Raw genomic sequence first — 13,418 nt, 5'->3', positions numbered from 1 at the left:
TCCCGCTCCCTCCCCTCTCCCTTCCCCTTTTCCCAACCACGATTCCCCTCTCCCTGCCCCCTTCCCACTCTCAGTCCACAATAGAGACCCAGATCAGAATCAGGTTTATCATCACTCACACACATCAGGAAATTTGTTTTTTTTTGTGACAGCAGTACAGTGCGATACATAAAATTACCACATTCCTGTGCAAAAGTCGTGGTCACCCTCGCTATAGATACAGTACATGTGCCTAAGACTTTTGCACAGTACGGTGTATCACAAACAGCAGAAGTCACAGTATCGATCGTCCATTGACCACTACCCTCTGTCTCCTCTGAACAATGTTAAACAGCCAAGTCGTCCTCGATCCCAGGCACCTGAATCTTCTGGGCAAACCTGCCATTAAAAACCGGAGTGCAATCGATGTAGGCAGCATTTACTCTGCTGATCACTTTCATTAAGGTTCATCAGGGTTCATTCATGCCGTGACATACAACTCCGAGATAGGTTCCCTAGCAGGCATACTCAGCAAATCCAATAACCGTAATAGAATTGATGAAAAACCACGCCCGACTGGGCAGACAACCAGAGTGCAAACATCAACAATCTGTGCAAATGGCAAACAAGAAAAAAATAACAATAAATAAATCTGGAATAAATATCAAGAACATGAGATGAAGTCCTTGAAAGTGAGTCCATCGGCAACAGACCTTTATCCCATCTCCTTGAGGGACTCACGTAAGTTATTGAGTTACAACATGCTTTCCGAAATGCGTGTATATCCACTCCCTTAGAATCCTGTCCAGCAGCTTTCTCACTGCTGTGACACTCACCCAGGATTATTCCCATTTCCCTTCTCGAACAACGGAGCGGTATGAACTGCTTGCCAGTCGCCTAGAAATTCACCTGCGACCACGCCGCCGGCAATCTCATTTCTCAGTAACCTGGGTGTATCCCATCAGGCCTTGGGAGCAGTCTTCATGCCACACAACGCATCATTCTCTATCTCAAAAAGGCCCCAGCAGTTTAGCACCCCCACACTGATCTCCCTATCTTCCCAGTCCGTCTCCTTGGTTTCCCATTTAAGACCTGGGCCGCGTCCTCACTTTCCAGTATATTTTATCGTTGAGTCGTCCTATCCTCCCCCTCATCCTCCTCTTGCTCTTAATACATGTGTAGAATGCAAGGGATTCTGCAGGTGCCGGAAATCCGAAGGAACGTATACACAATCTGCTGGGAGGAACTCAGCTGGTCAAGCTGCATCGAAGGAACAGTCAATGTTTGGGCCGAGACCCTTCTACAGGACGGGAAAGGAAGGGGGAAGATAGCAGATAAAAAGGTGGGAGGAAGGGAAGGAGATGATAGATGAAGCCAGGTGGGTGGCAAAGGTAAAGATCTGAAGAAGGAGGGCCTGGTAGGAGAGGAGAGTGGAGCGCAGGAGAAAGGGAAGAAGAAGGGGACCCAGAGGAGGCGATAGGCAAGTGAGAAGGAGAGGTAAGAGGCCAGGGTGGGGAGTACAAGAAGGGAGAGGAAATTTTTTTTCACTGGAAGGAGAGATCAATATTCACGCCATCAGGTGCTATTGCTCCTTCATCTTAATGTGGTCTCATCGTGGCATGGACCGAATTAAAACCAGACCCCACTTGGAGTACTGCGCTCAGTTCTGGTCGCCTCACTACAGGAAGGATGTGGAAGCCATAGAAAGGGTGCAGAGGAGATTTACAAGGATGTTGCCTGGATTGGGGAGCATGCCTTATGAGAATAGGTTGAGTGAACTCGTCCTTTTCTCCTTGGAGCGATGGAGGATGAGAGGTGACCTGATAGAGGTGTATAAGATGAAGAGAGGCATTGATCGTGTGGATAGTCAGAGACTTTTCCCCAGGGCTGAAATGGCTGCCACAAGAGGACACAGGTTTAAGGTGCTGAGGAGTAGGTACAGAAGAGATGTCAGGGGTAAGTTTTTTACGCAGAGAGTGGTGAGTGCGTGGAATGGGCTGTCGGCAATGGTAGTTGAGGTGGATACGTTAGGGTCTTTTAAGAGACTTTTGGATAGGTACATGGAGCTTAGAAAAATAGAGGGCTATGGGTAAGCCTAGTAATTTCTAAGGTAGGGACATTTTCAGCACAACTTTGTGGCCCGAAGGGCCTGTATTGTGCTGTAGGCTTGTTTCTAAAATGGTTGCCACCAGGAAATTCCGCTTTCGGAAGATGGAGCGAAGATGCTGGACAAGGCGCTCTCCCATTTATGACAGGTCTCACCCACGTAGAGGAGGCTGCATTGGGAGCACCGGACACAACAGATGGTCCCAGTGAACAAGCAGGGGAAGTGTTGTAGGAGAAGAATGGAGGTGAGGGAGGAGGCAAATGCCCAAGTGTAGCGTTTCTATCAGCTGCCAGGAGAGAGATTAGTGGGGAGGGATGAATGGACAAGGAATCATAGACGAAGCAGAAGGCCAAGAATGGGGGAGCAGGTAAAGATGTGTTTGGTGATAGGATCCTATTGAAGATGGTCAAGTTAAGGAGAATGATGTGGTCCCACATTGCAATTCACTCTAATCCTACTTGCAAAGGACAGTTTAGACCATAAGACATAGGAGCCGAACGAGGCCATTTGGCCCATCGAGTCTGTTCCACCATGGCTGATTTATTATCCCTCCCAATCCCCATTCGCCAACCTTTTCCCCATAACCTTTGACACCCTGACTAATCAAGAACCTGCCAACTTCACTCTAAGTACACCCAATGACTTGGCTTCCACAGTCGTCTGTGGCACTGAGTTCCACAGATTCACCACCCTCTGGTGAAGATATTACCTAATTTGCGGGCTGTCCTCGATCTCCTAATTCCGTTCCTGAGTCCCCTTCTATCTTAAAGGCTTAAAGGTCTGATTTTACCTTCCTAATCCTTACAAGTGCTTCCTGTTTCTTCCGGGGAAAGGAGCTGGGTTAGATTATTCGGCACATCCAGTTTGTTCTGCCATTTCATCAAGAACTTATCGATCGCCTTCTTAAATCCACCTAATGACCTGGCCTGTGGCATTGAACTCTGCCCACAGATCCAGTGCCCTCTTGACAAAGGGTATTCCTCCTCAAGGCAGGTCACTGGCGCCTTAAAACCAGTCACCTTGGGCAGACGGGGCTCGTCAGCTGTTGTTGGCAGCTAACCTAGGTGAAGCTGTCCAACCTCCGCTCTCTTGCTCATGGGGGAAGGCTTGGGGCATAAACCCTGAGGGGAAAGTCCAATGAGTTCCTACATTGAGTTCAATGCTGACTGGCACCTCCTGCGAGGCCTCTGGTGCCAAACCGTGTCGGTCTCTGGATTCACCAGCCGCACAGAGAGGGGGGAGCAGGCTGCGTGGGCGACAGCCTGCTCTCCACATCGAACTGCCCTGGCTTGTGCACCACGCAGACAGTCAGGATACCACATCCATGGCTGATCCTGCCTCACGGAGGGCCACACTGACTGCCTTCATGCCCAAGGGGTTGTGGACACTGTTCCCTGTCTGCTCTCGCACGGAAAGGTCGGTCACCTGGCCTGGCTCGTACCCTAGCACTAGGTCACGGGAAACCCTCCTGGACGCGCCTAACAAATTCTGCCCCGTGGACACCTCCTGCACCAGACAGGCCCCTGTGTGTACTGGGCAAATTTAAAAGCAATAACTACTGAATTAGTAAGGGCACCGGGTGGGGAGATGGGGAGAAGGCAGGAGAATGGGGTTGAGAGGGAGAATGAATGGGCTGTGACTGAAAGGCAGAGTAGACTCGATGGGCTGAATGGCCTCATTCTGCTCCGATGTCTTAAGGGATGGTCTAAGTGAAGCCGTCTACCACAACAACCCCGTTGTTGTTGTTCCGCAGTTTCTGAACGGCTACTAGGCCTTCATCTTTACAATCCTTATTTTTAATTTCCATCCACATACAGTACTGTGCAAAAATCTTAGACACATAGATACATATCTAGGGTGCCTAAGACTTTTACACAGTACTGTAGTGATTTTATGTATGGCACTGTACTGCTGCTACAACAAAAACCAAATTTCCTGACCTGTGTGAGTGATGATAAACCTGATTCTGATCTGGGTCTCTATTGTGGACTGAGAGTGGGAAGGGGGCAGGGAGAGGGGAATCATGGTTGGGAAAAGGGGAAGGGAGAGGGGAGGGAGCGGGAAGCACCAGAGAGACATTCTGTAATGATCAATAAACCAACTGTTTGGAATCAAATGACCTTGCCTGGTGTCTCAGGGCTGGGTGTGTCTGTACCCGCCCCCGACACTCCTTCTCTGCCCCCTGTCCCACACCCCTCCCGCGGCGCTCCACCCTCACCATTCCCAACATCCTTTGCTCCTGCCGGATTTACAAACTCGCTCTCCGCTCCACGTTGACAAATTCAGCACTGTGCAAAGGTCCTATGCACCCTAGTGAGATATGCGTGCCCAAGACTTGTGCACAGTTCTGCGTGTCTTTGGCACCAATGCGCACCACAACCCTGGCATCTCACCCGCTGCCTTGAGAAGAGCCTTCAGCAGCTCTGAGACATCATGGACACATGGGGGGAGTGGGGGGGGGGGGGGGTTGGTGTTGGCATCCTGGAGACTCCTCGACAGCCACGGGACCTCCTGTCTGCCCCTCTAAGTCGCAAATCTCCGATCACTTTTGCTCTCTCTAACGCCACCCTGCCCTTCAGAGACGACTACAGTGCCACTGATCTGGCCGTTACTCACGTGCCTGCTCGCCCTCCCAGTACTAAAAGGGGTTCAAAGTTCAATACCTAAAGTATGTCACCGTATACGACCTCGAGATTCCTCTTTTTTGCAGGCATTCGCAGCAGAACAAAGAAGTGCAATAGAATGAATGGAAAACTACAGACAGTTTCTACCGAAGTTGGGTGAGGCTACAACTGGAGGTCATGGGTTAAGGGTGAAAGGTGAAATGTCTAGGGGGAACATGAGGGGAAACCTCCTCACTCAGACAGTGGGGAGAGTGTGGAACGAGCTGCTGCCAGACGTGGATGTGGGCTCGATTTCAACACTTGGACCGGAACATGGGTGGGAGGGGTGTGCAGGTCGATGGGAGCCGGCAGTTTAAATGGTTCAGCATGGACTAGGTGGGCCGAAGGGCCCGTTTCTGTGCAGTATTTTTCTGTGACTCTGTGACAATCAAAGACCGACAGACAACCACAAACAAGAGAGAATCTGCCGACGCTGGAAATCCAGAGCAACACACACACACAATGCCTGAGCAACTCAGCAGGCCGGGCAGCATCTGTAGAAAACTGTAGAATCGACGTTTTGGGCCAGAACCCTTTGGCAGAGCTTTGACTAACAACAGTTATGCAAAACAAGACAAACTGTGCAAATACAAAAATATTAATAAATACATAATATTGAGAACACGAGTTGCTGAGACCTTGAGAGCTAGCCCATAGGCCGTGCCCTCAGCTCAGACTGAGATTATACGTCCTGCTGACCGGAATGGCCACAGGGAAACCCTACACTCTGTGCAAGCAGACTTCAGGCTTTTTAACCCCCTCTGAACTATCTGCCACCACTTTGCTCTACATCTTATCTCGGCTGCCCCCAGCGTCCCAGATGATCCCAAGCACCTCCGAGTCCACTCCAGTTCCTTCCCCCAGTCAGTCAGGAGTTGCAGTGGGATGGAGGTGAGGACCTCAGGGTCACTGGACTTGCCCCGATCTCCCGCTTCCTGCAGGGGGCGCACCTTTCAAAACTTGCCCCCTCTCCCGGGCTGCTGGGACGGGAAGCGCTTGGAGTTCAGGAGGCTGAGGGGTGACCTTCCCAAGGTGGATGATGGGTGACCTTCCCAAGGAGGCTGAGGGGTGACCTTCCCAAGGAGGCTGAGGGGTGACCTTCCCAAGGTGGATGGTGAGTGACCTTCCCAAGGAGGCTGAGGGGTGACCTTCCCAAGGAGGCTGAGGGGTGACCTTCCCAAGGTGGATGATGGGTGACCTTCCCAAGGAGGCTGAGGGGTGACCTTCCCAAGGAGGCTGAGGGGTGACCTTCCCAAGGTGGATGATGGGTGACCTTCCCAAGGAGGCTGAGGGGTGACCTTCCCAAGGTGGATGATGGGTGACCTTCCCAAGGAGGCTGAGGGGTGACCTTCCCAAGGAGGCTGAGGGGTGACCTTCCCAAGGTGGATGATGGGTGACCTTCCCAAGGAGGCTGAGGGGTGACCTTCCCAAGGTGGATGATGGGTGACCTTCCCAAGGAGGCTGAGGGGTGACCTTCCCAAGGTGGATGATGGGTGACCTTCCCAAGGAGGCTGAGGGGTGACCTTCCCAAGGTGGATGATGGGTGACCTTCCCAAGGAGGCTGAGGGGTGACCTTCCCAAGGTGGATGATGGGTGACCTTCCCAAGGAGGCTGAGGGGTGACCTTCCCAAGGTGGATGATGGGTGACCTTCCCAAGGAGGCTGAGGGGTGACCTTCCCAAGGTGGATGATGGGTGACCTTCCCAAGGAGGCTGAGGGGTGACCTTCCCAAGGAGGCTGAGGGGTGACCTTCCCAAGGTGGATGATGGGTGACCTTCCCAAGGAGGCTGAGGGGTGACCTTCCCAAGGTGGATGATGGGTGACCTTCCCAAGGAGGCTGAGGGGTGACCTTCCCAAGGTGGATGATGGGTGACCTTCCCAAGGAGGCTGAGGGGTGACCTTCCCAAGGAGGCTGAGGGGTGACCTTCCCAAGGTGGATGATGGGTGACCTTCCCAAGGTGGATGATGGGTGACCTTCCCAAGGAGGCTGAGGGGTGACCTTCCCAAGGAGGCTGAGGGGTGACCTTCCCAAGGTGGATGGTGGGTGACCTTCCCAAGGAGGCTGAGGGGTGACCTTCCCAAGGTGGATGATGGGTGACCTTCCCAAGGAGGCTGAGGGGTGACCTTCCCAAGGTGGATGATGGGTGACCTTCCCAAGGAGGCTGAGGGGTGACCTTCCCAAGGTGGATGATGGGTGACCTTCCCAAGGAGGCTGAGGGGTGACCTTCCCAAGGAGGCTGAGGGGTGACCTTCCCAAGGTGGATGATGGGTGACCTTCCCAAGGTGGATGATGGGTGACCTTCCCAAGGAGGCTGAGGGGTGACCTTCCCAAGGAGGCTGAGGGGTGACCTTCCCAAGGTGGATGGTGGGTGACCTTCCCAAGGAGGCTGAGGGGTGACCTTCCCAAGGTGGATGATGGGTGACCTTCCCAAGGAGGCTGAGGGGTGACCTTCCCAAGGTGGATGGTGGGTGACCTTCCCAAGGAGGCTGAGGGGTGACCTTCCCAAGGTGGATGATGGGTGACCTTCCCAAGGAGGCTGAGGGGTGACCTTCCCAAGGAGGCTGAGGGGTGACCTTCCCAAGGTGGATGGTGGGTGACCTTCCCAAGGAGGCTGAGGGGTGACCTTCCCAAGGTGGATGATGGGTGACCTTCTCAAGGTGGATGGTGGGTGACCTTCCCAAGGTGGATGATGGGTGAAGGCACACAGTCTTTTTCATCAGTGAACGGAAGTCAGGCGCCAGTTTAATGTGAGGGTTTGGCGTTTGGTCGCATCCGGGAAAGGGTAGCGTGGCGGTTAGCCGGACAGCTCGGGACGTTCCGGAGTTCAGAGTTCTGCGAGGAGCCTCGGTCCTCCCCGTGTGATATGTGGTAGGCTGACAGGCCCCGTGATTAGGTTAGGTGGTTGTCAGGGGCCGTTCAAAGGCCCGGGAGGGGCAACTCTGCACTGTAACATTACATTTGAGAGGGACTCGAGGGCCAATGTTTCCACTCAGAAGCCGGCCAGTACATGGAACGAGCTGCTGGAGGCAGATACATTGACAGCATTTCAAAGTTACTTGGATAAGAAAGTTTTAGTGGAATATGGGAGCAGACGGGGCCATTAAATCTATCCGCTCTCAATTTAAACCTGTGTCCTCGAGTTGCAGATTCCCCCTTGACCGGGGAAAAGACCATTAGGATTTAAGGAGTCTTGATAAGGTCCCGTTCTCCTATCTGAGCCCCCGTCTCTTTGATCTCAGCGCACTTTTCCGTCACGCGAGTGAGGGAGGGGTGATGTCATCCATCTGAGGGGGGGGGGGTGTGGAGCCTTGGAGCAAGATGGAGTCTGTTCCCCCCCACCCCCACCCCAGCCACCGCATGTTTAACAGTGCCAGTGCTGGTCACTGTGCACAGCTGACTGGCACCTCCCGCCGACTGCGGGGGACTCCGACGGGCACGGCGAGGATTACCTTCTGGCAGGGGCATGGCCCGGCTGGGAGGCTGGAAGGAAATGCGACATCCTGAGGTGGGCCAGAGAGAGGGCGAGCAGCAGAGGGATGGGTCGAGGCCGCATGTTGCTCGCAAGCCCATCAAGCGAAGCCAGTCGGAGCCGGCTCACAAGGTCGCACCTGGCCGGTGAGCGCTGCACGCGGATGAAGCCCCGAGTCAACAGGAAACGGCCGGCCGTAACGGAGCCCGCAGCTCGCCGCTGGGTAACGGGATCATCGAGTGCGATTGCCTGGCTGCCTGCTGTGGGTGTTGCCCTGCTCAGCCTGGGAACGACTCTTTATCTCCCGCTGCACACCAGCGTGACCTTGGGACACGGACATCTCTCTGCCAGGCTGCTGAAGGCAGCACACTGGGTCACACGCTCCCGCTGGGCTGGAGCCTCCCTCAGCAGGTCGAGGGCACTCCCTCGCCTCCCTGCCGTGGGTCGGCCAGACTAAACACAAGGCAGAGCCTGTGCCAAGCCTAAACACGATTACAGGGATCTCGCCCAGCTTGGCAGAGCCTTTGAAGCTCAGTGAAAGCTTCCCTGAACAACTGCTGCCGGCTTCCTCCAGCGATGAGCACACAGGGGGCATGCAGGGGGCCGAGCTGGGCACCCTGGCCGGGTGGGCGCTAGCCAAGTGCAGCTGGGCGGGCCAGCAGGCCGGCTAACGCACAGCAGCAAAGCGCAGGTAGAGAGCAGAGTTGGCTCGCAGCCAGCAGTCAATTGGGGAGGATGTTTCTTTCAACAGAATCGGAGGACGGGATTCCAAGGACATCCGCATCTCCAAAAATAACGAGGCCCTTTGTCTGCGGGAGAGGCATACAGCTTTCACAGCCACAGTGCGCTCAGGGTCGAGGTTATTGCACCTGGCCGAGGGAACCTTCCTCCCCTGAGACCCTCCGCTGGCTGGGGTCGGCCATGGAAGTTGTGTCGTCCGTGGCACGCGGGTCGAAGAGGCGGAGAGGAAGCTGGTGCCCCCGGGTAGCAGGCTCCCCCTCCCCATGAATCCCAAAGAAAGGGCAGAGGCTGATACAGCTTGCCAGTCAGCATCGAACCAGGGATTCCAGCTCTGAATTTTCCCCTCAGAATTTCCTCCCCCCCACGTGCGGGTGCGGCCGCAAGGCAGCGGAGGTTTGAGATCGGAGTTTTCCTTCTCCTAGATTAGCTGCCAGCCACTGCTGACGAGCCCCATCTGCCCAGCGAGCCAGCTTTGCCCCTTCCCCTGTCGGTAGAAATGGTTCCACCGGGCTTAGTAGCTAAGGCCCACGTGGAGGCCGGGAGTTGGACTGGGTTGGGCTGATGCTGTCAGTTTTCGTGCAGGGGAGGGGTTGAGGGGGTTTGGGGTGGTCCCAGCTTTTGTTCCTTTCTCATTTCGTGCGGGGTGGGGTGGGGGGCTGGAATTGATGTCTACCTGGAGAAGACACATTCCAGAGTTGTATTACGCATGCACAGGTTGACAGCAAAAAAGTTTGGTTGTCAGAGGCCGTTTGAGATCCCCGTTACCCCCTAACCCCCAGCCGTAACAACCTGAAGGAACCAGCAGGCATCGTATAAGCAGCAATCACATGAAAAATATGATTTATAAAAGAAAACACAACAAGAATAAAATCAAGCAAAGGTCACCTCCAGTAACTCGATTTTATTTCCAGGTACAGCCAGGTGGCACCCCTCCGGGCACGAGCCTGCGCCACCCAATTGCACCATTGGGACCGATGAACCGACAGACACACACATCTTTGAGCGGAAACCCCCGTGCCTGGAGAAGCCCGCACCGTCATGGGGAGGACATTGAGTCCTGCACAAAACTCTCAGGCGCGTGTATATCGCCAGGGTGCCTGAGACTTTTACACAGGACTGTAGTCATCTCATGTATCGCACTGTACTGCTGTCACAAAAAAACTCAAATTCCCTGACGTGTGTGAGTGATGATAAACCTGACTCTGATCTGGGTCTCTATCGTGGACTGAGAGTGGGAAGGGGACAGGGAGAGGGGAATCATGGTTGGAGAGGGGAGGGAGCGGGAAGCACCAGAGAGACAATCTGTGTCGTGGACTGAGAGTGGGAAGGGGACAGGGAGAGGGGGAATCATGGTTGGAGAGGGGAGGGAGCGGGAAGCACCAGAGAGACAATCTGTGTCGTGGACTGAGAGTGGGAAGGGGACAGGGAGAGGGGGATCATGGTTGGAGAGGGGAGGGAGCGGGAAGCACCAGAGAGACAATCTGTGTCGTGGACTGAGAGTGGGAAGGGGACAGGGAGAGGGGGATCATGGTTGGAGAGGGGAGGGAGCGGGAAGCACCAGAGAGACAATCTGTGTCGTGGACTGAGAGTGGGAAGGGGACAGGGAGAGGGGGATCATGGTTGGAGAGGGGAGGGAGCTGGAAGTACCAGAGAGACAATCTGTGTCGTGGACTGAGAGTGGGAAGGGGACAGGGAGAGGGGAATCATGGTTGGAGAGGGGAGGGAGCGGGAAGCACCAGAGAGACAATCTGTATCGTGGACTGAGAGTGGGAAGGGGGCAGGGAGAGGGGAATCATGGTTGGAGAGGGGAGGGAGCGGGAAGCACCAGAGAGACAATCTGTGTCGTGGACTGAGAGTGGGAAGGGGACAGGGAGAGGGGGATCATGGTTGGAGAGGGGAGGGAGCGGGAAGCACCAGAGAGACAATCTGTGTCGTGGACTGAGAGTGGGAAGGGGACAGGGAGAGGGGGATCATGGTTGGAGAGGGGAGGGAGCGGGAAGCACCAGAGAGACAATCTGTGTCGTGGACTGAGAGTGGGAAGGGGACAGGGAGAGGGGAATCGTTGTTGGAGAGGGGAGGGAGCGGGAAGCACCAGAGAGACAATCTGTGTCGTGGACTGAGAGTGGGAAGGGAACAGGGAGAGGGGGATCGTGGTTGGAGAGGGGAGGGAGCGGGAAGCACCAGAGAGACAATCTGTGTCGTGGACTGAGAGTGGGAAGGGGACAGGGAGAAGGGGATCATGGTTGGAGAGGGGAGGGAGCGGGAAGCACCAGAGAGACAATCTGTGTCGTGGACTGAGAGTGGGAAGGGGACAGGGAGAGGGGGATCATGGTTGGAGAGGGGAGGGAGCGGGAAGCACCAGAGAGACAATCTGTGTCGTGGACTGAGAGTGGGAAGGGGACAGGGAGAGGGGGATCATGGTTGGAGAGGGGAGGGAGCGGGAAGCACCAGAGAGACAATCTGTGTCGTGGACTGAGAGTGGGAAGGGGACAGGGAGAGGGGAATCATGGTTGGAGAGGGGAGGGAGCGGGAAGCACCAGAGAGACAATCTGTATCGTGGACTGAGAGTGGGAAGGGGACAGGGAGAGGGGGATCATGGTTGGAGAGGGGAGGGAGCGGGAAGCACCAGAGAGACAATCTGTGTCGTGGACTGAGAGTGGGAAGGGGACAGTGAGAAGGGGATCATGGTTGGAGAGGGGAGGGAGCGGGAAGCACCAGAGAGACAATCTGTGTCGTGGACTGAGAGTGGGAAGGGGACAGGGAGAGAGGGATCATGGTTGGAGAGGGGAGGGAGCGGGAAGCACCAGAGAGACAATCTGTGTCGTGGACTGAGAGTGGGAAGGGGACAGGGAGAGGGGGATCATGGCTGGAGAGGGGAGGGAGCGGGAAGCACCAGAGAGACAATCTGTGTCGTGGACTGAGAGTGGGAAGGGGACAGGGAGAGGGGGATCATGGTTGGAGAGGGGAGGGAGCGGGAAGCACCAGAGAGACAATCTGTGTCGTGGACTGAGAGTGGGAAGGGGACAGGGAGAGGGGGATCATGGTTGGAGAGGGGAGGGAGCGGGAAGCACCAGATAGACAATCTGTGTCGTGGACTGAGAGTGGGAAGGGGACAGGGAGAGAGGGATCATGGTTGGAGAGGGGAGGGAGCGGGAAGCACCAGAGAGACAATCTGTGTCGTGGACTGAGAGTGGGAAGGGGACAGGGAGAGGGGGATCATGGCTGGAGAGGGGAGGGAGCGGGAAGCACCAGAGAGACAATCTGTGTCGTGGACTGAGAGTGGGAAGGGGACAGGGAGAGGGGAATCATGGTTGGAGAGGGGAGGGAGCGGGAAGCACCAGAGAGACAATCTGTGTCGTGGACTGAGAGTGGGAAGGGGACAGGGAGACCTAGGTTCAATCTCCGCTGTTGTCTGCAAGATGTCTGCCCATTCTCCCAGTGACGGCATTGGTTTTCCCCGGTTTGCTCCCACAGTCCAAGGTTGGCAGGTTCGTTGGTCATTGTAAACTGTCCCGTGAGTAGGCCAGGATTAAATCAGGGAAGTGCTCGGTAGCGCACTTGAAGGTCCGGAATGGCATATTCTGTGCTCTATCTCAATATATATCAATGGAAAAGAGATTCTGCAGAGGCTGGAAATCCAGGGTGATTCATAGAAAATACTGGAGGAACTCAGCTGGTCGGGCAGCATCTATGGAGGGGAATAAAGAGATGATGTCTCGGTCCGAGACCCTTCATCACAACAGGAAAGAAAGGGAAGACTGGAATAAAAAAGTGAGGGAGGGGAAGGAAGACAGACTGGAAGGTATTGGTGAACCCAGGTGGGGGAGGACGGGCCTGGGGCAACTCCCTCACCGCTGTGCCACGGGACGGCAGACTAAACACAAGCCAGAGCCAAGCGAGAGACGGGGAGGTGGCGGAGGGCTGGCGAGGAACAAATCTGCTGAGAGAGGAGAGTGGACCATGGGAGAAAGGGAAGGAGAAGGGACACCCTGGGGAGGTGATAGGCAGGTGAGGAGAAGAGAGGAGTAAAGGGGTGGGGGTTGGGAGCCAGACTGGGAATGGGAAAAGGGAGGGTGTGGAAATGACCAGAAATCAGTGTTCCTGGAGGTGGACTGTGCTAAGAGTGGCCTCAGAGGAGGTGGTGGACTCACTGTGTAGCCGGGCCAGATGGGAAAGGTCAGGGGGTCAGGGCCGGAGGCGAGGGATGAGCTGGTTCGGCTCACTGCCCCACGAGGTTTACCCGTCTCTGCACTGAACAGAGGCTGCGGCCTGCGACTAACGGGCTCCTGGATCGGCTGCGACTGGCCTTGTGGCCGTGAACTGCAGTCCTGAATGTGATTTGCTTACTTTTATTGTTAGCACGATTTGTCTTTTCCTGCACGTTGAGTGTTTGATGGGCTTTCTATAATGGGTCCGGCACGTTGAGTGTTTGATGGGCTTTCTATAATGGGTCCGGCAC

General features: G+C 55.1%; 1 protein-coding gene across 1 annotated transcript in view; it reads right to left on the bottom strand.

Moving 5' to 3' along the window:
• The window catches only part of LOC140717862 (uncharacterized), a 637,745-nt gene extending 629,422 nt beyond the window's left edge, over positions 1-8,323 (bottom strand). The window contains exon 1 of the mRNA XM_073031583.1: positions 8,199-8,323. Within this exon, the coding sequence (XP_072887684.1) occupies positions 8,199-8,302 (104 nt within the window). The 5' untranslated portion in view covers positions 8,303-8,323. The remainder of the gene's footprint in view (positions 1-8,198) is intronic.
• Between the last annotated feature and the right edge of the window lie 5,095 nt (positions 8,324-13,418).

The sequence above is a fragment of the Hemitrygon akajei genome, chromosome 28 (genome assembly GCF_048418815.1).
Source record: "Hemitrygon akajei chromosome 28, sHemAka1.3, whole genome shotgun sequence".
Lineage (NCBI taxonomy): Eukaryota > Metazoa > Chordata > Chondrichthyes > Myliobatiformes > Dasyatidae > Hemitrygon > Hemitrygon akajei.
The sequence above is the reverse complement of the archived record's forward strand: the minus strand, read 5'-3'. Positions and strand labels throughout refer to the sequence as shown.